General features: G+C 45.0%; 1 protein-coding gene across 1 annotated transcript in view; it reads right to left on the bottom strand.

The window, feature by feature from the left end:
• DNAH9 (dynein axonemal heavy chain 9) overlaps nucleotides 1–26,341 on the bottom strand; it is a 385,294-nt gene that overhangs the window by 131,195 nt on the left and 227,758 nt on the right. Inside the window, exons 53-55 of the mRNA XM_044984418.1 lie at nucleotides 18,008–18,243; nucleotides 15,786–15,908; nucleotides 13,043–13,247 (exon numbers count right to left, since the gene is read on the bottom strand). Of these exons, the coding sequence (XP_044840353.1) occupies nucleotides 13,043–13,247; nucleotides 15,786–15,908; nucleotides 18,008–18,243 (564 nt within the window). The remainder of the gene's footprint in view (nucleotides 1–13,042; nucleotides 13,248–15,785; nucleotides 15,909–18,007; nucleotides 18,244–26,341) is intronic.

The following is a 26,341-nucleotide window of genomic DNA, read 5'->3' as shown; positions in this document are numbered from 1 at the left end:
CTGGATGATTGGCCAAAGGCCCTGGCGCTGAAGCAGGTCACATTGCTTGCTCCATGAGGTGCTGTTTGAGGCATAAGTCTCTGGAGATCTGTGTTCTCTTTTTAAAAGAATGATAGATACTGCCCCTCTCTTTGATATGCCCCTCACTGAGGCACACAAGGCAGCGTGTGGGGATTGCTGTTTGGGATAGCGACCCCACATGACGGGCAGCGCCGGTGTTTGAAGCCTGGTGTCAAATGCCACTGGGCTCTATCCTGAAATGATCTAAACTATAACTAACTAGTGGGTACTATAACTACAAAAAAACAGACATAGGAAAGGACCCTCTACCTGCATAGCAATTCTGAAGTAAACCACATGGTGAGCTCTGACTCAGGCAGTGAGAAGGAACTAAGAGGGATCAGGAGAGCATCTCCCTTAAATTGCCCTGGAAGGGGGCACAAGGAGGCATAGTGTGTGTGTGCCCCCCCGACAAGTACTGTATGGAAAACTCTCTCGCTCCAGACACACTGGGTGCACACACACCTGAGTGTAATACAGATGTGAATTTCTCAGCAAACAACTTCTGATCTGTCCCTGCATCCCTGGGCTGGTGCATGCTCAGTGCAGATGGAATCTTCAGGGAATTTAGCTGCCAAATGTAACAGGTCTCTACTGAGCATATGCAAAGTGATTTTCCAAGGCTTATATCTTAATCAAACTGGGTGGTTCTACATGGGAACAGTAAAAAGAACATTCGTGATATGCAAGCAACTCCTCTGCAAAATTTCAAATCCTTGCTGAAAGCACCTGAGCTGCACACTGAAACAGTTGTAAGAAATTTATTAACATCAACAAACCAATGTATTTTCCCCTAGTTTTTTTCTTAGAAGCAGTTGAATTATTTTTGCTGAAACTTTCTAGAAATATTCACGGGAATTGTCAGCTCAACCAGTTAGTTTGGCAAAGTTAGAAGCAGCTGGAAACAGGGCCTTACAATGGGAAGTGTTGAGCAACGTTAACTATAGGCAATCCTACAGGCTCCACTTATAATTATGCAATCTGAGGATGCTGCAGGCACTCTGTTCTGATGTGCTGTTTATACCCTTGCAAAGCAGCACCAATCATTAACAGCTTCATTCTTGTTTCACGGTCTTTTTCCTCCACTCTGATTGTCTAGCTCCCTAGTTTTGATGAAAGCAACAAAGAATCCTGTGGCACCTTATAGACTAACAGACGTTTTGCAGCATGAGCTTTCGTGGGTGAATACCCACTTCTTCGGATGCAAGTGGTGGAAATTTCCTGGGGCAGGTTTATATATGCAAGCAAGAAGCAAGCTAGAGATAACGAGGTTAGATCAATCAGGGAGGATGGGGCCCTGTTCTAGCAGTTGAGGTGTGGCCCCATCCTCCCTGATTGATCTAACCTCGTTATCTCTAGCTTGCTTCTTGCTTGCATATATAAACCTGCCCCAGGAAATTTCCACCACTTGCATCCGAAGAAGTGGGTATTCACCCACGAAAGCTCATGCTGCAAAACGTCTGTTAGTCTATAAGGTGCCACAGGATTCTTTGTTGCTTTTACAGATCCAGACTAACACGGCTACCCCTCTGATACTAGTTTTGATGAGAGATTTCAGAGAGGTATCAGGTACAAAGCGTACACCCTGGAGTAGGCAGACATCATTGAAAAGGTTAATTGTGAGTGAGGCCTCCCAACACTGGATATTTGTAACACAAGGATAAATTACTTGTCTGCCTGTGGCTAAAGAGAACAAATTCCATATACAAAAACTCATAAAACACTCCCTGGATTCTCCAGGTTGTGCCAACATGATGGCTTTATTTAAATTTTACATGCCTGTCCTTTCCAAAACTATATAAAACGTCATCAGTGATAGATTAGCTACAGAGATACCATGAAGCTGTCTCTGCAAATTGTATATAAACTTTAAATATTAAATAACCAATGAGGTCACAGATTTTCAGAGTCAAACATCTCTCAGTAAGGTTTGTGCTCAGTGAAATGCCTTAAATCTGGTTTCAATGTCAAACTCTTTTCCTTTAGGCCAATGAAGTTGACGCTTTCATAACTTGATATGTTCCACACACTGAGGCCTGGGCTACACTATGCTATTTGCGTAGCTGAAGTCGAAGTATCTTAGTTCGACTTACCTGGCCATCCTCACGGCGGCGAGTCGACTACCGCGGTTCCCCCATCGACTCTGCTTACTCCTCCTGCTGAGGTGGAGTACAGGCGTCCATTCGCGGATCGATTTATCGTGTCCAGACGAGATGCGATAAATCGATCCCCGATACATCGAACACTACCTGCTGATCCGGCGCGTAATATGGACGTACCCTGACACTTGTTCAATTCTCTTTCTGATAATGTGAAGCAGGCTGGGAGGTTCCCCCAGTCTTTTTGCTTGGCTCTGTCAGAGTGACATGGGAGGGCTCAACAGCCGCCCACCTGACATGTGCAGTAATTAAAAACTATTTAGCTGTTATTTGCATACTCCAGCTTTTACCAAGAAGTGGAATTTGTTCAGCAATCATCTTGGCGTTTATTTCTAACCCAAACACACCTGGAGAAAATATCTCTACACCCCCACGAATAATATGTTCAGTGATCAAGTCAGATTTTTCTTTTGCTGAATCAACTGATTCTGAGCCTCATGCAGGGCCTTAGACTTTAAAGGGATGTGCACAGATTTAGAAGTTTTTGTAGACTTGTGAGAAAAAGGGTTAGGACAGCACAAAACAGTCCTAACTGGTTAGCTGGGGATTCCCCCAGTCCTGAGGACACTGGAGGGCGGATAGGGGGACATTCTTCTGGCATGTGCCCTAAGGGTACTGTGCTCCAGTGACCTGGGGCTGTTACTGCTGGTGGAAATTATAGCAGCTCTGAGTTTACTATAAATTGTAAAGGAGACCAAACTGCCTCTAAGAGCCCACGGGCCTACAGTTGGGATCTGTGGGGTTTCAGGCAGGCATTGCTTCCTCATAACCACCAGGGGTCCAGATGGGCTTGCCACCAGGAGGAACTGAGATGCCCTGCAGGAAATCCCACCCTAAGGGGCATGAGTGACAGCCCTCTGGGGTTTCCTGATTTGCTGGCACTTCCCACATAAATCAGGAAGCCATTTCTGGGAGTTGTTTGAATAATGCAGACCTCTGGCGTGCCTCAGACCCTGCTCACCACCCCTCGCTGTGAGACACTGTGATTCCTGGTGCTCAATCTAGGCTTGGCCCCTGACCCTGATCATGGGTTACTATGTCTGGCTTAAGACCGCTGCTGACCCCTGTGAAAGAGTCTGGCCCAGCCCCACCCCAATTCTCGCCTCATAGTCTCACTTTGGTAACAGACTCGAACTCTGTGGTTTGGACCTGGCCTGGCCCCGGACTGATCCCTGACCTTCAGCCCTGATACTGAGCAGCTTGCTCCGTGCCAACCAGTTGCCTGTGATCTGGCCCTAACACTGGCCCCCAGAAGCCCAAGCATGGGGTGCAGATATGGAGGTGGCATACAGCCACCTCTCTTTCCCCCTTGGGGACTGTAGCAAGTGCAACGGGCCCAAGGAGCACGGAGAAAATATCCTAAGAAATTAGGACCTGACTTTGCAAAATAAACCGCTTGATTTGTCTTGTGCACCCTGTGGCCAGCAGAAGTGCTTGGAAGTTTAGTTTGTGGAAAACTCACTAACATTTTTCTTCCCCTCCATTGGAACTTGAGCCCAAAAGTTTCAAAGCAAATAAGTGCCCTCGTTTCTGAAGTGCTGAGCACCCACAGCTCACATTGGAAATCAGGCCACTTTTCCATAGGCGCCTAGCTGCAGATTTAACATTAGGGATCTGAGTTTGAAAATGCTAGCCTGTGTGCTTATCTGAAACTCTAGCAATGGAGGATGAATTCCCAACAGAGGAGTGGAGAGAAGTTTGTGGCATCCCAAGCATTAAAGATCTCCTTCTTTGAGAAAGTAACAGATTTTTTAGACAAGGGAAATGCGGTGGATCTAATATATCTTGATTTCAGTAAGGCGTTTGATACAGTACCGCATGAAGAATTACTGGTAAATTGGAAAAGATGAGGATCGAAATGAAAATCCAGAGGTGGATAAGGAACTGGTTAAAGGGGAGACTGCAGCGGGTCGTATTGAAAGGTGATCTGTCGGGTTGGAGGGAGGTTACCAGTGGAGTTCCTCAAGGTTCAGTTTTGGGTCCGATCTTATTCAATCTATTTATCACTGACCTCAGAACCAAAAGTAGGAGTGGGCTGATAAAGTTTGCGGATGACACGAAGTTGGGAGGTATTGCCAATTCGGAGAAGGATCGGGATATCCTCCAGGGAGATTTAGATGACCTTGTAAACTGGAGTATTAGTAATAGGATGAAATTCAATAGTGAGAAGTGTAAGGTTATGCATTTAGGTATGACTAACAGGAATTTTAGTTATAAGCTGGGGACGCACCAGTTGGAAGTAACGGAAGAGGAGAAGGACCTCGGAGTCCTGGTTGATCGCAGCATGACTATGAGTCAGCAATGTGATGTGGCCGTTAAAAAAGCTAATGCAGTCTTGGGATGCATTAGGCGAGGTATTTCTAGTAGAGATAAGGAGGTGCTAGTCCCGTTATACAAGGTGTTGGTGAGACCTCATTTGGAGTACTGTGTGCAGTTTTGGTCTCCCATGTTTAAGAAGGATGAATTCAAACTGGAACGGGTACAAAGAAGGGCCACTAGAATGATCCGAGGAATGGAAAGCCTGTCGTATGAAAGGAGACTTGAGGAGCTCGGTTTGTTTTCCTTAACCAAAAGAAGGTTGAGAGGAGATATGATTGCTCTCTTTAAATATATCAGAGGGATAAATACCAGGGAGGGAGAGGAATTATTTCAGCTCAGTACTAATGTGGACACGAGAACAAATGGATATAAATTGGCAGTCGGGAAGTTTAGGCTTGAAATTAGACGAAGGTTTCTAACCATCAGGGGAGTGAAATTCTGGAACAGCCTACCGAGGGAAACAGTGGGGGCGAAGGACCTCTCTGGCTTTTAAGATTAAGCTTAATAAGTTTATGGAGGGAATGGTTTGATAGGATAACGTGATTTAGTCAATAGGTCAATAACGTGCGACCACTGGTAATTAGTACCGAGGGTCAATATTGGGATATTGAAAGTCTTTTTCCTGAGTGTCTGGCTGGAGAGTCTTGCCCGCATGCTCGGGGTTCAGCTGATCGCCATATTTGGGGTTGGGAAGGAATTTTCCTCCAGGGTAGATTGGCAGTGGCCCTGGAGGTTTTTCGCCTTTTTCGCCTTCCTCCGCAGCATGGGGCAGGGGTCGCTTGCTGGAGGATTATCTGCTACTTGAAGTCTTTAAATCAGGATTTGGGGACTTCAACAGCTGAGTCAAGGGAGAGAATTATTTCAAGAGTGGGTGGGTCAGCTTTTGTGGCCTGCATTTTGCGGGAGGTCAGACTAGATGATCATAATGGTCCCTTCTGATCTTAAGTTCTATGATTCTATGATAAAATGCTCCTCATGCATTTTCACTTAACCTGATTCAAAAGCTAGCCTAGCAATCCTGTGACTTGATCCCTCACTCCCCACACCAGAGGCAGCTCTGACAGCAGTGACCCCTTCTGGTCAGTCTACAAGCTGCGCTGAGGAACTGCCTTCCAATCCTCCTCCTTAAGCATCCACTCCCCTCAATCACCAGGAGCTTAAAAAGACCTGACCTCTTATTCACATCATTTTCACTTCTCTCTCACTAATACAGGCAGCTTCTCTTTTAAAGCAGAGATGTAAATACCACAGAATCCGACTGAGCTAATAATCCCCAAAGCATAATATTGCATTTGAGAGTTGCACGGTGTACTGGATTTGCCTTTCCCATTGTGTCATTATTTCATTAAAGCGACTTTGAAGCTGGGCGGAATAGGCCTAGTTAGTGGCACAACTATGTTAATCAGGCGCACCCTCTATCAACCCAGTCCCATATGAATCAGTGAAGAGGAGTGTGTTGACTGCATTTGTAACCCACTGGCCAGGGTGTGTTCCAGGCCACTCTCTGTGCCCGATGTACACAGGATATGGATTTGTTAGAGCCCCATCTGGATAGCACTGGCTTGCACTTTACAGTACACCAGTGGGTTACACATTTCTATACCATTGCTGCTATCTGGGTTTCCTCCTGTATTACAAAGGCCAGAGAATTTCATCCTGTTATACTTTGGGCTCCACACAGGGGTTTTATTTAACTGTACAGCTAAAATATTTTACAAAGTTATTAAAACCAAAAAAGTTAGAACCCCTACAGATCTGAAATGAATATGTAAAATATGAATATTTTTTATTTCTGTTTTAGGTGAACATTTAGTAGTACATATTTCTAAATTGCTAAATGTGTATAATGACCACTATTTACCTCTCTCCTGAAAACTGACCATTTATTCCTACCCTTTGGTTCTTGTCTTTTAACCATCCATGAGAGGGCCTTGCCTCTTAGCCCATGACTGCTTACTTTGCTTTAAAAGCCTTTGGTAAGGGACCTTGACAAAGACTTTCTGAAAGTCCAGGTATACTATACCCACTGGGTCACCCTTGTCCACATGCTTGTTGACCCCCCTCAAAGAATTCTAATAGATTGGTGAGGCATGACTTCCCTTTATAAAAGCTGAGTTGGCTCTTTCCCAACAAATCATGTTAATCTGTGTCTCTGATCATTCTGTTCTTTACTATAGTTTCAACCAATCTGTCTGGTACTGAAGTTATGCTTACTGGCCTGTAATTGGCAGGATTGCCTCAAACATTCTTTTTAAAAACTGGGTTACATTAGCTATCTTCCAGTCATCTGGTACAGAAGCTGATTTAAGTGGTAGGTTACATACCATAGTTAGTAGTTCTGCAATTTGATATTTGCAGAGGTATGTATGCATACAGAGGTATGTATGCATGAAGTGCCGCCTAATAGACCTGCTGGAAGAAAAGATCCGAGGTCTAGAGATGCAGGTAGAAACCCTGGTAGAGTTTAGAAGGGGGTTTGAGCAGCTGATGGAGCAAAGGCAAGCTGTGTCTGAAGGGGAATGCTCAGGGGTACAGGGGGAAGCAGGGGCTAAGGCCTGTGTGGGGGGAATGCTGGATGGGGAACATGGGCAGTGGAAGCATGTGACCGTGAGAAGCAGGAAGGGGAAAAGGAGGGCCAGTGAAGGAGAAATAGAGCTAAGGAACAGGTTCGAAGGTTTGGAGAATGAGGAAGGGGTACAGCAGGTGGCAGTCGACGGTGGGAGGGTAAGGAAGAAGAGAAGAGCGGCTAGTCCGATAGAAGGAGGGGAGGAGTCGATGGAGGCAGCACCAACTTTGGGCCCCGGGAGGATGCAGGATGGCTTAAGGGGGACTACAAGGGAGGATAGGAATGGAAGGAGCTTGCAACCAGGGGGAATGGGGGTTAGGTTAGCAGACCGCACTGTCACCAGGCAAAGGCAGGTCTACGTGATTGGGGATTCCATACTGAGAAGGTTGGACAGGCCTATGACCAGGGCCGATCCGGAGAACAGAAAGGTGTGCTGTCTACCGGGCGCTAAAATACGGGATGTGGACCTGAGGTTGAAAAGGATCCTAAAAGGAGCAGGTAAGAACCCATTGATCATCCTTCATGTAGGAACAAATGACACGGCTAGATTCTCGCTGGAGAGAATCAAGGGAGACTATGCCAGGCTGGGTAAGACGCTCAAGGAAATTGAGGCTCAGGTGATCTTCAGTGGGATTCTACCTGTCCCTAGGGAAGGGCGACAAAGGGGTGACAGGATTGTGATGATAAATAGTTGGCTCAGGGAGTGGTGCTATAAGGAGGGCTTTGGGATGTATGGGCACTGGGAGGCTTTCGGGGACAGAGAACTGTTCTCACGGGATGGGCTCCACCTGAGTAGGGAAGGAAATAGACTTCTAGGAGGGAGGCTGGCTCAACTGATCAAAAGAGCTTTAAACTAGGAATTGAGGGGAGACGGTTGGGAGATGTCCAGTCACTTTCCACGCCAAATTTAAACATTGAGAGGGAGGACAACAGGATAAGAATGGATATAGCCAGAGGGAGGGGTTTGGAGGTAATGAAGAGGGGGGGGATGGATACTAGACCAATAGGTCATACTGGTGGTACTGTGTCCCTACCAAATTGGGTAACAAAGGTGAGAGAAGCCAAACAGCAAAAATTAGGATGTTTGTTCACCAATGCGAGAAACCTAGGTAACAAAATGGAGGAATTGGAGCTCCTGGTCCGAGAATTGAAACCGGATATCGTAGGAATAACTGAAACATGGTGGAACGGTAGTCACGACTGGAGTACAGGTATGGAAGGGTATGTGCTGTTTAGGAAAGACCGAAACAAAGGTAAAGGTGGGGGAGTAGCATTGTATGTCAATAATGAGGTGAACTGTAATGAAATAACTAGTAATGGAATGGATAATACGGAGTCTGTTTGGGCAATGGTCACATTAGGGAAGAAAACTACTAAGGCCTCCCCTGGGATAGTGATTGGGGTGTGCTATAGACCGCCGGGATCTAGCCTGGATATGGATAGAGAACTCTTTAATGTTTTTAAGGAGGTAAATACTAATAGGAACTGTATGATCATGGGAGACTTTAACTTCCCGGATATAGATTGGGGAACAAATGCTAGTAATAATAATAGGGCTCAGCTTTTCCTAGACGTGATAGCTGATGAATTCCTTCATCAAGTAGTTACTGAACCGACGAGGGGGGATGCCATTTTAGATTTGGTTTTGGTGAGTAGTGAGGACCTTGTTGAAGAAATGGTTGTAGGGGACAACCTTGGCTCGAGTGATCATGAGCTAATTCGGTTCAAAATAAATGGAAGGATAAACAAAATTGCATCTGAGACTAAGGTTTACGATTTCAAAAGGGCTAACTTTACGAAATTAAGGTGACTAGTTAGGGAAGTGGATTGGACTAACATATTTAGGGATCTAAAGGCGGAAGACGCCTGGGATTATTTCAGGTTGAAGTTGCAGGAGCTGTCAGAGGCCTGTATCCCAAGAAAGGGAAAACAGTTCGTAGGTAGCAGTTTTAGACCGAGCTGGATGAGCAAGCATCTCAGAAGGGTGATTAAGAAAAAACAGAAAGCGTACAGGGAGTGGAAGATGGGAGGGATCAGCAAAGAAACCTACCTTAATGAGGTCAGGGGGTGTAGGGATGCAGTGAGAAAAGCCAAAAGCCGGGTAGAGATGGACCTTGCGAAGGGAATTAAAACCAATAGTAAAAGGTTTTTTAGCCATATAAATAGGAAGAAAACTAAGAAAGAAGAAGTGGGACCGCTTAAAACTGTAAACGGAGTGGAGATCAAGGATAAGCTAGGCATGGCACAATATCTAAACGAATATTTTGCCTCGGTCTTTAATAAGGATAATGAAGGGCTTAGGAATAGTGACAGAGTGACTGATGGGAATGAAGGTACGGGGTTGGAAATTACAGTATCCGAGGTAGAAGCCAAACTTGAACAGCTTAACGGTAGTAAATCAGGCGGCCCAGATAATCTTCATCCTAGGATATTAAAGGAATTGGCGAGTGAAATTGCAAGCCCGTTAGCGATAATTTTTAATGAATCTCTGAACTCGGGGGTTGTACCGTTTGACTGGAGATTAGCTAATATAGTTCCTATTTTCAAGAAGGGGAAAAAAAGTGATCCGGGTAACTACAGGCCTGTTAGTTTAACATCTGTAGTATGCAAAGTCATGGAAAAAATATTAAAGGAGAGAGTAGTTACGGACCTTGAGGTCAATGGCAATTGGGACAAATTACAACATGGTTTTACGAAAGGTAGATCGTGCCAAACCAACCTGATCTCCTTCTTTGAGAAAGTAACAGATTTTTTAGACAAGGGAAATGCGGTGGATCTAATATATCTTGATTTCAGTAAGGCGTTTGATAAGGTACCGCATGAAGAATTACTGGTTAAATTGGAAAAGATGGGGATTGAAATGAAAATCCAGAGGTGGATAAGGAACTGGTTAAAGGGGAGACTGCAGCGGGTCGTACTGAAAGATGATCTGTCGGGTTGGAGGGAGGTTACCAGTGGAGTTCCTCAAGGTTTGGTTTTGGGTCCGATCTTATTCAATCTATTTATCACTGACCTCAGAACCAAAAGTAGGAGTGGGCTGATAAAGTTTGCGGATGACACGAAGTTGGGAGGTATTGCCAATTCGGAGAAGGATCGGGATATCCTCCAGGGAGATTTGGATGACCTTGTAAATTGGAGTATTAGTAATAGGATGAAATTCAATAGTGAGAAGTGTAAGGTTATGCATTTAGGGATGACTAACAGGAATTTTAGTTATAAGCTGGGGACGCACCAGTTGGAAGTAACAGAAGAGGAGAAGGACCTCGGAGTCCTGGTTGATCGCAGGATGACTATGAGTCGGCAATGTGATGTGGCCGTTAAAAAAGCTAATGCGGTCTTGGGATGCATTAGGCGAGGTATTTCTAGTAGAGATAAGGAGGTGCTGGCGTTGGTGAGACCTCATTTGGAGTACTGTGTGCAGTTTTGGTCTCCCATGTTTAAGAAGGATGAATTCAAACTGGAACGGGTACAAAGAAGGGCCACTAGAATGATCCGAGGAATGGAAAGCCTGTCGTATGAAAGGAGACTTGAGGAGCTCGGTTTGTTTTCCTTAACCAAAAGAAGGTTGAGAGGAGATATGATTGCTCTCTTTAAATATATCAGAGGGATAAATACCAGGGAGGGAGAGGAATTATTTCAGCTCAGTACTAATGTGGACACGAGAACAAATGGATATAAATTGGCAGTCGGGAAGTTTAGGCTTGAAATTAGACGAAGGTTTCTAACCATCAGGGGAGTGAAATTCTGGAACAGCCTACTGAGGGAAACAGTGGGGGCGAAGGACCTCTCTGGCTTTAAGATTAAGCTTGATAAGTTTATGGAGGGAATGGTTTGATAGGATAACACTATTTAGTCAATAGGTCAATAATGTGCTGCCACTGGTAATTAGTACCGAGGGTCAATATTGGGATATTGAAAGTCTTTTTCCTGAGTGTCTGGCTGGAGAGTCTTGCCTGCATGCTCGGGGTTCAGCTGATCGCCATATTTGGGGTCGGGAAGGAATTTTCCTCCAGGGTAGATTGGCAGTGGCCCTGGAGGTTTTTCGCCTTCCTCCGCAGCATGGGGCAGGGGTCGCTTGCTGGAGGATTACCTGCTACTTGAAGTCTTTAAACCAGGATTTGGGGACTTCAACAGCTGAGTCAAGGGAGAGAATTATTTCAAGAGTGGGTGGGTCAGCTTTTGTGGCCTGCATTTTGCGGGAGGTCAGACTAGATGATCATAATGGTCCCTTCTTATCTTAAGTTCTATGATTCTATGATTCCTTCAAAACTCTTGGGTGAATACATCTGATCCTGGTTACTTAATACTGTTTATCAATTTGGTGCAAAACCTCCCCTCTTGACACCTCAATCTGGGACAGTTCTTCACATTTGCCTCCTAAAAAGAATGGCTCAGGTGTGGGAATCTCCCTCATATTCTCTGCAGTGAAGACAGATGCAAAGAATTAATTTAGCTTCTCTGCAACAGTTTGTCTGCCTTGAGTGCTTCTTTAGCATCTCGACAGTCCAGTGGCCCCCACCGATAGTTTGCTAGACTTCCTGCTTCTGATTTTTTTTTGCTGTTAGTTTGAGTCTTTTGCTAGTTGCTCTTCAAATTGTTTTTTGGGCTGTCTAATTACACTTTTGCACTTGACTTGCCAGAGTCTATACTCCTTTGTATTTTCCTCAATAGGATTTGGCTTCCAATTTTTAAAGGACTCCTTTTTGCCTCTAACTGCTTCTTTGACTTTGTTGTTTAGCCATGGTGGCATTTTATTTTGGTCCTCTTACTATATTTTTATTTGAGGTATACATTTAATTTGACTTCTATACATTTAAATATTTGAATTTCAGTGGCCCTGCTTAGGTTTTGAAACACCCTTGATTGAGGAGAATCAGACGAAGGAGGCATTGCTCAAATTGTGCTGCTGCTCTTTTTTTTACTTGAGACATTTTTTTAGAAAGACTGGGTTCAACGGACAGCTGCATATTTGTGTACATTGGAATGGCAACTTCTGGCAACTTTAAACATAGTTTTTAAAATAATGCTTAATATTTGGCAAATATTACAGAATGCAGAAAAATTGCAAAAGGACTCTAAAACAGCATGTTTGGTAAATTTTTCTCATGCCTATGACTTTCCTCATTGCCTGATGGGAGGCATGTTTTCCTGGGACACATGTAACAATTATATCATATACATCTCTTCCATAGCACTTGTCAGCCACAGATCTCAGAGCACTTTAAAAATGAGGTGAGTATCATTTTCTCCATTTCACAGATAGGGAAAGCAAGGCACAAGGAGATGAAGTGACTCATATGAGCAAACTAGTAGCAGAGGTGGGACTAGAACCCACCAAATCTTTGGCCTGGGTGCTTTCCCAGCAGCCACACTAACTTCTGTTAAGCCGCCCCTGCAAAAATTTGCCATCAGGATTTCCTGAGGCCTGTTAGGCTGAAAAGGGAGAAAGTACAAAGCTGTCCCAAAGAGAGCTGGGCTTTTAAAAAAATGAGAGAAAAGGTGTGGCAATAATATTCTGCGATGTGTATGTTGCTTTATTCAACCTCATATCAATGAAAAATGACTAAGTGGAATCTCCTGAAGCCTTTTTTACAAATTACCTTTAAGCTGAAGCCTGTGAAGTCTGAGCTCCAAAGGAGAACTTCTGAGCAAGTTAGGACCAAGTGGGAGCAAGAGTTATAACTGAATTCCATCCTTAGCAGCATTCCAGCTCTCGTGATTTTATTGCAAACTGCACAATCTTTGATATTTTAATCAAAGCCCGAGCAACTGGAGATGTGGCTCCGAACCCAGAAGGCAAAGAAAAAGAACCAATATTTATTATTTTATTAATATCTCATTATTTTAACGCCAATCTTATGATTTGGGGTCCTGACTCAGAAGTTTTGAATGTTTATCAATAGTGCCTTAATTACAGTGCTTGCTACCAGCACCTTACCTTTAGTTCTTCCAGGTCAGGCCGCTCCATGCTCACTACAGCTGCTAGCAGCTGGTCTTCCAAGCCATCTCGAGTTACAGTGAAGTTGATCAGGGTGCACTGTGCCTGCATCTCAGGTTGGTAATGGGGGTTTGCTAGCTTTGTGTGGAGGATGAGACGGAAACTGGGGTTATATTCACATTCTTTATCTCCAATTTTAATATACCTGAAATAGAATCAACAGATGCAAATGTTCATGTGGCTTCCAAAGCTCTTTTAGCTCACTTACCAATGTCATTCATGTCTAATAGCATTTCACAACGTGACATTATATATGCTCACTATACACAGATATCAATTTCAAGTTAAGAACAATTATGGCTAGATGGCATTTGAGACACCCCCACGCTTGAGATAGTCTAGACTTTCAGGCCGTCTCCATTTGAGGTGCTCGATCTCAAATGTAAGTCATTCCTAGTTTTGAAGCAGCCCAACAGTCTGTCTTTAAAAAAATAAAAATAAAAAAAAATTCAACTTGATGACTATGGAGCCTATTTTCTTCAGACTAGGCTGGGTCCGTAGATCTCACTGAGATTTAAAAACGAAGCCAAGGCTGGAGACAGGCTGTGCTGCACTGTCGCCTGTGAGAAGTAAGATAACAGAAAAAAATTCCAATTTGTTTTATATATTGCACAATTTGACACATAGATTATGGTTTATAATGACCGGGGAGGGACGGTGCAGAAGGAATATCAGAGCACAGCAAACCTAGGCATGAATGTACCAGCAGGAATCAGAGCCGAATTCCCAGATGAATGTGGGGTATAGTGATGCTATGTCCTGAGAAGAATGTACATTTATCTTAGGCGTGCTCTACACAGAACTTTGTACTGGTATCACTATTTCAGTTCGGGATATGATTTTTTTTACTGATATACTAGTACATGCTCTAGTTTGGATGCAGTTATACTGGGATAAAAGTGCCTTATACCAATATAGTTTATTTCCCTGCCTTATGGGGACAGATATACTGGTATAAGCCCCTTTATACTGGTATGACGGTGTCCACAGTAGGAGGGTTGTGGTGTTTTAACTACGTCTGGTACAGAAGCTGATTTGAGCAATAGGTTACATACTTTCATATACATAGATACATATACACATACATACATATGCATAGATAGTGAGAGATAGTTCTTGCATCAAAGACCTTACAGTCTAAATAGATGGAGTGGGAGAAAGGGAGTATTATCATCTTTAATACCAATAGGTATTGGAGAGAGAGAGAAATCACATGACTTATTTACAGTCACAGAAAGAGCCTGTAACATAGCCCAGAACTGACCCCGGATATGCAGAGTCCCCATCCAAAACCTTGACCACAAAACTATCCTTTCTCTTGACATCAATAGGACATCTGTCCATGTGGATCAGCTTGCAGGATTGTTGCCTTGGTGTGGAGTTTCTGAATATGAAAGTAAGTCCCTTTCCCCAGGATGCCCAAGAGAACCTCCCAAAGACCAAGGAGCAAGCTAGACATTTGGATGGCCAACATCCCCTTTTTCACATAGTAACTGTTATTACCTCACAGTGACTTTCTAGAACTGAGCTATACACCACTGACAAGGGAGCGTTTTAGTTTTGCCATTGTCAGAAGAGATTCTAGTTTTGTGTCACATCCATTACAATCTTGTCTCCTTTTTCAAAATGTTCTGCTCTAGCTGTCACTTTTGGTACTGAAACAGCCATCTTGGTTTTGATGCTTTACTTTCACAATAAGGAGAGCCTAGTTTTCCCAGAAGTTTACATCATTCAATTATATTTTAAGTGTGTTCAACAGTAAAGGAATAATCTCTGAGGATCTTAAGGAATGTGCAATCCAAAGCTTAACAGGCTTTTTGTTGTTTACCATTCAAAGCCACAAGTAAGATTGCATCTACAGCTGGTGCAGAAGCAGCTGAGGTCACACAAATGCTGTGATCCTGTTAAGCTAGATGTAAAGAGCGTTAAAAGTCTGAATGACACAGATGTATTGAAAGAAATACGACTCCATTGTGTGAAAGCCAGTGAGATAGCATCCAAAGAATCCCAAAGTTAAGTTCACCACAAAGCTCTGCACACACACTTCTATTTGTTGCTATTATTTGAACACAGGTCTAAGAACACAGTCATTTTAATCCCACTCAAAAACAAGCAAAAAAGGAAACACTGCTCTCCTGCCTCTTTGTATGAATACTTTCATGCTGAAAGGCACCTGGTCATTACCCCAACAACCATCTCCCAGGATGTACTGCTCCCTGTATTCCTGATACTTAAAGCTGCAACTTTATTCCCAAATAGCCAATAACAAGGATGGACAACATGAGGGCATCTTTTCTTCACAATCTGTGTGACAATAACTTGAAGGAAAATTACCCAACCTATAGACATTAGGCATGTCCAGAGGTGTCTTTGCCACATAAGGGGAGAGAGATATTTGTTTCTATACAGGGAGCCAAGTGATTAAGGGTACTGACTAATTAAGAGAGCTAAAGGTTTATTTCAACTCCAAGTGACTATGTATGATTGCCATGATTTAAAATCTCACCCCTAGTCCCAAAGGCAGAACACGAGTGAAGTGAGAAACATACACACACACACCAAGGTTGGGCAAAGGCAAGATATTAGCATAAAGAGCCCATCTCTTCTCCTGCTGACACTGGGAAAAGGCTACACAGTGAGATGGCCACAGACACATATTTCATTCAATCTCCCAGACTCTCACCTTCCTTTCTTGATTGTTTCTCGGCCAAGTAATGCTCCCAAAACTGGATCCACAGATTCCTCCAAGTTTTCAATCAAAACAACTTCACCTGCAGCAAGGGCTTGTTCTATGGTGTCCAAATACCTAGCACAGATTACAATATGTACAATTGGTACAATATCAGCATTCAGCACAGACTCTACTCACAGCAGCAAGGACCATGAGCCCAGAGGGATGCCAGAGAAAGCTGTGGAACACCACTGAATAATGAAAACACAAGAAAAATGATGAGGGGCAGGAGTGGGGAAGTCAATTGGCCTCCTGTAGAAAAAACAATGGGGTTTCTACTACATTTCATAGAGAGCTTGCTGACCAGGATGTCTGTGTATCCACACAGCCTTAGATGGTTAGGCACAAAGTATGTCTACACTGCAAACACCAGTCATGGCTGCAGTTGTGTGGACATACCCACACTAGCTCGAATCTAGCTAGCTCAGATACCGGAGCAGTGAAGCCACAGCAGCAAAGGCTTCATTGTGGGCTAGCCACTTGAGTTACCCAGGGTTTCACAGCCCCCAGTACCCAAACTAGCCAGATTACAGGTAGCTCAGGTATATCTACATGAGCTGCAAATCCTACTCCATGACTGCAGTGTAGACAGACCCAGAGGGTGGGTCAGATCTAAGAATTCCCTACGGGAACACACAACAATAAAGGAAACATGGTCTGCCAAAGCAAGCACCTTCTCTGGTAGTGCAGATTTTCCCAGCATGTCCTCAGTATGACTTGGATTTCAGCTGACTATGTGTAGTGCTAACTAGCTGGTTCACTACCACTCCCCACTGACGCTGCCTGTACACTGGGCCCTTACTGACAGCGGAGAGAAACAAACCATTCCTACTCAGAAATAGCTCCCTTAAGATGAGAACAAGGGCCTCACTGGCTACACACGGAGAAGAGTATGTATTATGAAGCTGAACTCGGGAGGTCTGGGATTTGCTGGTAATCATTACCTCCAAGAATTAACACCAGGCCAATGAGAATATAGTGATACAAGTCCTCTGTACAGTATGGTGTGTACACAGCCTCCCTCTCAACCAGCCCTTCTTCATGCCCTCTTAGCCACCTGCACAGGATCATTCTGTTTTGGAATGGCATGATGTTACCTGATGCTTCCCCAGCATCCTGTGCCAGCCAGCCAAAGGTGGGGGTGAATGGAGGTATTTGATTCTTCTCATTGCACCTCCAAATAAAGTGTCCTTCTGTGCATAACTGACACCCTGGCATGCAGCTGGAGATGGGGAAAGGAGGGACTGCACCACAGGGCAGGCAGTGATGGCAGACAGAGTGGACCTTATGGGATTTTTTCTGTTCCCACCTAGATGTCGAGATGCTGCCTTCACTTTCATCACTTCACATTTTACTGCTTTAAACAACTAAAACTCATGATGAGCAGCCAGGAGCACCCTCCAGGGACTCTTACAACCCCTTCAAACCCCCATCTGATTGGCCTGTTTCCAGGACTGGAATTCCAACCAGCCTTGATCCCCTTTGAAACCGATGATGTTTCAGCACTGAGTGGTCAGTCTGGCCCATTTGACAAGCCCCTTGCCCAGCCAATGAGCAGCAGAAACAGTAGATGGGAGTTCTTTCCATATACACCTTGTCCCTACTCCTCCTTTGTCTTTAATCCTGAAATCTTTGCAAGGCCCCATTAAATGGCAGAGGGAGTGGGACTGGCAGTTTCCTTAACTCCCCGATGAATATGGCAGCTCTATTCTATTTGCTTTGGCTCTCCTCCTTTCTAGGACCTGTAGAAGTGAGATCTGTTCTGCCTTTGCCCCATTGTGAAATGGAGTCAGCTGGGGCAAAATATAAGGCACGTGCTAACACAACAGGAGCCTGAAATGCACTAAGGCCACAGGGTGGAGAGTTACCATTCCAAGTGCAGAAGACTAGTATCCAGGTGGGCCCACATACATCTTTTTTCTTCTCCTTTTCCGTTTTAAGGCAGTTTCTATTGCAACTAGGCCAAACATTGAACAACCCTGCTTATGTTTAAACAGAAATCATCTTGGTAATGAAAAAAACAGGTTAGTACACAAACAACTTTGGGAGCTTTCCTAGCCACTCTAGTCTGCTCCAGTAGTCCTTACACTGAAGATAAACACACACAGTACCTCAAGTTTGACACTGTAGCTAGCAATTACAATACACGATTCTGTATGGTGGCTTGCATTTACCCCTTCTGCCCGATTCTGATCACTCTGAGATCTTCGCCATACTTGGTTTTGATCCATTTGATACCCTGGAGTTGGGGATCAACCATAAGGGGCCAGCGTTCACAGTTTGTGAGGATTGTGGCGTTTTCCGTGGACATCCGATCAGCTGGAAGGCCTTCGTTCTGCCAGGCTGCTATATCAGCATCATCCGTCAGCATTGTCAGGGGGTCTAACAATGGAGTTACAGGGACTGGAACCTGAAAGCAAAGGAGATATGTCCCCCGGCACATTGTTAAAAACTTGTGGAAGAAGCTGCTACATATTCCAAGAATGGGCAAGCAGAGCCGAATCTAGCAATTTAGCTTAAGCATTATTTGTTGGTGGCCTACAGTTTTACAGGATGGTTTTGATCTAGCATTAAAAGCCTCACTCATCCCTGTTATATAGAAAAAAACAGAATAATGCCTGCAGCATGCTAAGCACACCAAGACATCACAGCTGAGCAGAGCAGGTTCAGATCACAAATTTCCATGTACAAACTCTTTGAAACGACAGTTTTGAAGAGTATAATTAACATCCTCATAGGCCTGCTGTTGTGTTGCAAAGTGACATTAGCAGATCTAGAAACGCTTCTGTTACAGGGAAGCCCCTTTCTGGGCCAGTTATGTTTACCTAGGAAACCTGGACGTGACAACTGATAAGCAAGCATTACCAGCTATGGGAAATGGAGGTGCCATCACTTTTAGTGAAGCTCTATGGTTTGTCTCTTTACATTTCTAGCAGGAAGTCAGGCAGCAGGAGGGAAGTTCTAGGAGAAGTTCTGCAGTAAAGCAGAGAGACAGGATGGCTTTAGGGATAATACTGACTTTCTTATTCTAACAGAGTTCCTTGTTCAGTGCTACAGAAAGAGGAAGTTACTGACCTGTAACTGGAGATTTTTCAAGATGTGTGGTCCCTTTCTGTATTCCACTGTGCATTTACATATGTGCACCGTGCACCCAGAGCCGGAGAATTTGAAAGTAGCATCCACTGGTACGCGCATGCACCCTGGCTTACCTTGCGCCTCTGACAAAGAGGATAAAGGGCAGGATGGACTGACTATCTCTCCAGTTCCTTCTCTACCGTGAACCAGAAAAGATCTGAAGTGGAGGGGAAGGAAGGTGGATAGTGGAATACAGATATGGACCACACATCTCAAAGAACCTCCACTTACAGGTTAGTAACTTCCTCTTTTTCTTCAAGTGACGGTCCCTATTGTATTCCACTGTGGGTGTCTGACAAGCAGTACTTAAGCAGGAGGAGGGTGCAAGGATGCAGATGGTAGAGCTTAGCAGAGGACCACTGTCCCAAAGGAGGCATCATCAGAGGAGTCCCGCACCAGGGCATAATGTCTTGCAAATGTATGAACCAAGCCCCACGTGGCCACTTTACAGATACCAAGGATACTTACTTCCTGAAGTGATGCCAAAGTTATTGCTTGTTATCTTGTCGAATGAGTTCTTAACTCCTGGTGGCTGGGACAAGGGCTGCCCAGAGGATTCAGAGGGCCTGGGGAAAAGCGGGGGAGTGGGCACCCGCTGTGGTGCTTGTACTCACCGGGTGGCACTCCGAGTCTTCGGCGGCGGTGGGTCCTTCACTCGCGCCGCGTCTTCGGCAGCACTGAAGGACCCGACGCCAAAGTGCCGCTGAAGACCCAGACCGCCGCCGGGTGAGTAAAAATTAAAAAGGTCCCCTACTTGCCTCCCCCACCCTGTGTGGCCCTGGCTGGGGGGAAGGTTCAATAGCTGGTAGCAGAACAGAATGCAGCCAGAGATTCATTAGTAGATTCTCTGGGTGGAGATGGTGCACCCCCTGATTCTTTCTGCCATAGAGATGAATAGTCTCCGGGACTTCCTAATTGGCTTTGCTCTTTGCAGGGAAAAGGCCAAGGCCTGCTGAACATCAAGGGAATGGAGTCTTTGTTCCTCCGTGAAAGTGTGCAGTTTTGGAAAGAACACAGGTAAGTAAATCGATTGGTTAAGGTCAAATTCTGAAACTACTTTGGGGTGAATTTGGAGTGTAGATGCAAAGAAACCAAATCCCTCTGGAATATACTATAAAGAGGATTCATCATCATTGCTCCAAGCTTGCCAGCCCTTCCAGCTGAGGTGATGGCTATGAGGAAAGCCACCTTCATGAAAAGGAGAAACATGTAACAAGGAGCTAAAGGTTCAAAGGTCAGTCTTGTGAGTGTTGAGAACAAAGTTCAGGTTCCCCTGGAGAGCACACTTCTGAATAGGCAGGAAGGTTGTGATTAGGCCTTTCCAGTATCTCGTAGTTGGATGTATGAAGACCAAGTAGCCCTGAGAAGATGGATGGTACGCTCTGCTTTTTTCTTAGATGAGAGGAGTATCTGCGGTTTCTGGGAGAATGTTCCTTTGATGTGCCCAAGAAGAAAGTGCCTCTATTTAAGTAACATCTTTCTACTATTAGAAAGGATGTCACATGGCTGTGGAGCATGAATGTTCTAAGGATGATGCCCATCCAAATATCAAGCCCTGCAGTGTAGTTGATACAGATCAAGGGGCTTGATCTTGTCATTCCACAGGGTCAGGAGCTCAGGCAACATTGGGAGGATGATTGGTAGTCAAGATGACATGCGCAGGAGGTTGGGAAACCAAAAATGTCTGGGCCTGTAGGGAGCCACCAGGATGACCTGTGCCTGTCTTGCTGGATTTTGCGCATAACTCATGGCAGGAGAAGTAGAGAACAGAAGGCATAGTTTGAACTAGTTCAACCAAGGAAGAAGTAGAGGGTCACCCTGGGAATGGTAATATGGTCCTGTCTGATGAGGAAAGGAGAAAGAATACGCCCATGCATGCCTGATGAGGATTTGTGCACCATAGGAGGGAAGACACTGCCTTGGCTGGAACTGTTACCATGGTGATCATGGGATGGCAGTTTGGAAAGTATACCATTGCCTTCAAACATGGCTGCAGTCAAAGGTGGAGCTGTAGAAACAGGGTGATGTAAGTGCATGAGGCCATATGACCTAAGTGAGACTGACATGTCTTGACTGGTACTCATGGGTTGTCTGTGATCTGAGTTATATTATTGCTCATAGTCTGAAACCTGTCTTTGGGCAAGTTCGTTCTTGTGGTGATAGAATTGAAGGTGTCCCCAATTAAGTCCAGAGATTGTAAGAGTAGATTTTTGGTGTTTATGCTGACTCCTAGTGAGGAGAAGAGGTGCAGCATTACAGAAGTTGAAACATAGGCTTCCTGGCAGGACTTGGCGACAAGGAGCCAGTCATCGAGGTAGGGGAAGACAACAAGACTGCAACATCTGACGTGAGCTACTACTACCAAGAATAGCTTGGTAAAGATTCCAGGGGTGGTTGCTATGCTGAAAGGGAGAACTCTGTATTGAAAATGGCCGGAGCCCACCATGAATCTGAGAAAGCATCTGTGAGCGGGATGAATGTCTACATAAAGTAGGTGTCCTTCAGATCTAGGGCTGTAAACCACATGCCCTTCTCTAAAGATGGAATTATAGATGGCAACGTGACCATACAACACTTGAGGTTCTGAATGAAGTAGTTGAGATGGTGCAGGTAGAGGTCTCTATCCATGCTTCTTTTTGAGTACCAGGAAGAAAGTCAAGTAAAACCCACTCCCATGTTCTAGTGCTCCTCATTCTAATAGGGAGCCCACCTCTTGTTTGAGAATACTCTTGTGAGAGCAATCCCCAGAGCGGGGTTTTGGAGGATGTGGGCATGCAAATTCTATCGTATAGCCAGAGTGGATGAAGTTCAGCATCTGTCTGTCTGTTGCTATTGCACTCCAGATGTTGAAAAAGTGTGCTATATGACCCCCAATTGTGTGTGGGGGTTGGGAGGTGTTGAGCGTAGTGGTTCTCAGCTCTCAAGCTCTGATAAAAATAATGTCAAGTCAGGAGCAGAGATTGAGACAGAGCCTATTGTAGAGGGTGTGAGGAAGCAGCTCTTGTGAACCTTCTGCCTCTTGTGTGGTGGTTCAGAGGGCCTCTGGTGGAAAATCTTCCTCTTTGGGGGAGGCATATATATCCCTGGGGAGCCAAGGCTAGCTCTAGAGTCCTTCAGGGTATGGAGGGACTTGTCTGCCTTTTGGTTGAAGAGCTGTGGTTCACTAAAGGGGAGATCCTTGAATGGACCTCCCTAGGGAACTCTGACGCATGGAGCTATGACTCCCTGAACATAACAATGGCAGTAGCAATAGATCTACAGGAGGTATCAATGGCATTTACTGTGGATTGGCAAATAGAACTGGCTACCAGTTTGCCTTAATCTATCAGAGCTTGGAAAAGAGCTCTGTCCAGGTGAGGAAGGCTGTCAGTAAATTCTGAAAACCTGGCATAGTTTAGGAAGTCGTATTTAGCCATTACATAAGAACGGCAATACTGAGTCAGACCAAAGGTCCATCTATGCCAGTATCCTGTCTTCCGACAGTGGCCAATCCCAGGTGCCCCAGAGGGAATGAACAGAACAGATAATCATCAAGTGATCCATCCCCTGATGCCCACTCCCAGCTTCTGGAAAACAGAGGCTAGGGACACCATCCTTGTCCATCCTGGCTAATAGCTGGATCTGGTGCATAATGCTCCTCTTCCTCTGTAGGATCCAGGGGCAGGTCTGAGTGTCCTCTCAGAGGGGCGGCAAGGAGTGACTCCCTGGCAGATCGGCCCAACTCTGCAGGATGGTACTGGTCCCAATGCCCCAAATATGGCCAGTAGTAGGGGTCAATAAGGAGTACAGAGGCCCCCATGGCATGAGGTACTGCGGCTCCTAGTAAGATGAGGCAAAGATTGGTCCCAAATTGGTGCAGGTCCTTTGGGTAGCAGAGGATACATAGAATGGGGGAAAAGGGTTCATTGGGTGGCTTGGAATCTCCCAATGAAGAGAAGGCCAATTCCAGTTCCAGTGGCAATATTATCGCTGCTTCTGGATCAGAGTTGTATTCCGTATATGGGATGGGTGACAAACTCCTTCCAGTGGTCAACTCCCTCAGTGATGTTATTTCCTCTTTGGAGGCAGAAGGACTCGATGGAGGAGGGGATTCCAGATCTGGGAGAGCGAAAATGTCTTGTGGCACAGCAATGGATTCAGATCTCTATGATCCGAGAGGGAGTCTACTTGTCTGAGCTCCTGGAGCCAGAGGAGATTGTGTAACTGCTGAGGAAGATGATCACATGGATAGACAAAGCTGATGATGATCAGTCTTCATCAGTGCTGTTTTGGAGATGCTGAGGATGACGGTCTCAATGGATTGTAATAGCATACCAATGTATCCCAGTGCTTATGGGCTTTCATTTCATGCCTTTGGGATGCAAGAACATAAGAACAACCATACTGGGTCAGACCAAAGGTCCATCTAGCCCAATATCCTGTCTTCCAACAGTGGCCAATCCCAGGTGCCCCAGAGGGAATGAACAGAACAGGTAATCATCAAGTGATCCATCCCCTGCTGCCCACTCCCAGCTTCTGGCAAACAGAGGCTAGGGACACCATCCTTGCCCATCCTGGCTAATAGCCATTTATGGACCTATCCTCCATGAATTTATCTAGACTTGGGACATACTAACTCCTCCTGGGCCAAGCTGATGGGCTTGTTCAGCGCTAAATCCAACTTTTGGAAGTGGATTTAGAGGAAGACAGTCTCATACTTATGAGAGTGCTTCCTGGATTCCTGACAAGACCCCGCCAGGGGTTCTGTGGGGATAGACCCTGCCACACCAGAGTCAGACTTCGCTCCAGAAGGAGCATCCTTGATGAATCAGGTCAATATACAGAGGGTACTCCCTAGCCTGGATGTGTTTGAGGCCTCATAGCCTTCTCCACAAGGTGTCTCCAGTGGATATAGTGTATTTAGATTTTCAGAAAGCCTTTGACAAGGTCCCTCATCAAATTTTCTTAAGCAAAATAAGCAGTCATGGGATAAGAGGGAAGGTTCTCTCATGGACTGGTAACTGGTTAAAAGATAGGAAACAAAGGGTAGGAATAAACAGTCAGTTTTCAGAATGGAGAGAAGTAAATAGTGGTGTCCCCCAGGGATCTGTAGTGGGCCCAGTTCTATTTAACATATTCACAAATGATCTGGAAAAAGGGGTAAACAGTGAGGTGGCAAAATTTGCAGATGATACAAAACTACTCAAGATAGTTAAGTCTGAGGCAGACTGTGAAGAGCTACAAAAGGATCTCACAAAACTGGGTGACTGGTCAACAAAATGGCAAATTAAATTTAATGTTGATAAATGCAAAGTAATGCAAATTGGAAAACATAATTCTAACTATACATATACAATGATGGGGTCTAAATTAGCTGTTACCACTCAAGAAAGAGATCTTGGAGTCATTGTGGATAGTTCTCTGAAATCATCCACTCAATGTGCAGCAGCAGTCAAAAAGGCGAACATAATGTTGGGAATCATCAAGAAAGGGATATATAAGAAGACAGAAAATATATTGCCTCTATAGAAATCCATGGTACGCCCACACCTTGAATACTGCATGCAGATGTGGTCGCCCCATCTTAAAAAATATATCTTGGAATTGGAAAAGGTTCAGAAAAGGGCAACAAAAATGATTAGGGGTATAGAACGGCTTCTGTATGAAGAGAGATTAATAAGACTGGAACTTTTCAGCTTGGAAAAGAGGCAACTAAGGGAAGATCTGATAGAGGTCTATAAAATCATGAGTGGTATAGAGAAAGTAAATAAGGAAGTGTTATTTACTCCTTCTCATAATACAAGAACAAGGGGCCACCAATTGAAATTAATAGGTAGCAGGTTTAAAAGAAACACAAAAATATTTTTTCACACGACACACTGTCAACTTCTCGAACTCCTTGCCAGAGGGTGGTGTGAAGACCAATACTATAATGGGGTTAAAAAGGGAGCTAGATAGATTCATGGAGGACAGGTCCATCAATGGCTATTAGCCAGGATGGGCAGAAATGGTGTCCCTAGCCTCTGTTTGCCAGAAGCTGGGATTGGGTGACAGGGCATGGATCATTTGATGATAACCTGTCTGTTCATTCCCTTTGGGGCACCTGCCATTGGCCACCGTCAGAGGACAGGATACTGGGCTTGATGTACCTTTGATCTGACCCAGTATGGCTGTTCTTATGGTCTTATGACCAAGTTCCCACCCTTCCAGGGTATGGCTGGAGAATGATTGGTAGATACTGCACCTCACCGTGATGTGGGCTTGCCCAAGGGAGTCCAGGCAGTACTGGTGGTTATCGCTGACTGAGAAGGATCACTGGCAGGAAGCACAGAGTTTAAAACCCAGAGTCCTGGGCATAGTCCAGTACCCGAACGGGTATGTGGGGAGGGGAGGTGTCCCCCCCAAAGAGACTAAATCTAAACACTAAGAGATCTATAAAACACTAAATTAAAAAAATTACAAGCTGTTAAAACATTTACAAAGCTAAATGTAAATCTTATCTTTTAGGATGAAGCTGAAGCTAGTTCCGCCCCGGATCAGTGGTGGTGAGAAGGAACTGGAGAGATGGTTGGTCCCCCTCCCTGCCCTCTATCCCTTCAGTCAGAGGCACGAGGAGAGTCAGCGAGCATGCACAGACCAACAGACACTACTTTCAGATTTTCCATCCCCAGGCACATGATGTGCATGTGTAAACTCACAGTGGAAGAGGGATCATCTCTTGAAGAAGGGACACATGATTTTTTGCCATCATCACTTGGCACCTGTTGCTTTCTCAAACTTCCAAGTACGGGGATCACACCACTCAGTTTTTACTATATTAAAAAGCCTCTAAGCATTTCACATCTGCTTGTAATGTTCACTAAGTTACTGCTGCACAAAGGCTCAACCCTGCAAGTTGCTGAACACTCTGGTTCCGATTCAGCACTGCACGAGTGGCTTCACTGAAAACACTTTGTGACAAAGCCACCAATTATGTCTGACTTGCTGACAAGCCAGTCCACCTGAACCATGAAGTGAAGGCAGGACTTCTGACACATCAGGGCAGCCCCAAATCCAGACAAGCCAAAGGGCTCGTCCGTATTTCCCGTGAGATACACATAGAAACATGCAGCAAAGTATTCATGAAGCCAGCATCAACTCCCTGCACAAGAATATGGAGCTCTCATGCCTACCTGCCCGCCTAGAATAGGGCTAGACCTCTGGATCTGCCCCACCCTCATGGGGCCCAGTCTCTTGCTATGTTCTTCCCTCCAGTCTCTTTTCCCTTTGGGAGCATCTCTCTTACTCATGGCCAAAATTCTATAGGGCTAATACTGAGGCCACCTCCAGAGCAGCCTCAGCTCCCAGGGGCTCAGTGCATGCTGCAGATGCGCTGCATCTCTGAAAACCAGTCA

Source organism: Mauremys mutica, chromosome 12 (genome assembly GCF_020497125.1).
Source record: "Mauremys mutica isolate MM-2020 ecotype Southern chromosome 12, ASM2049712v1, whole genome shotgun sequence".
Classification (NCBI taxonomy): Eukaryota; Metazoa; Chordata; order Testudines; family Geoemydidae; genus Mauremys; species Mauremys mutica.
This window is presented reverse-complemented; position numbering and strand designations above follow the sequence as displayed.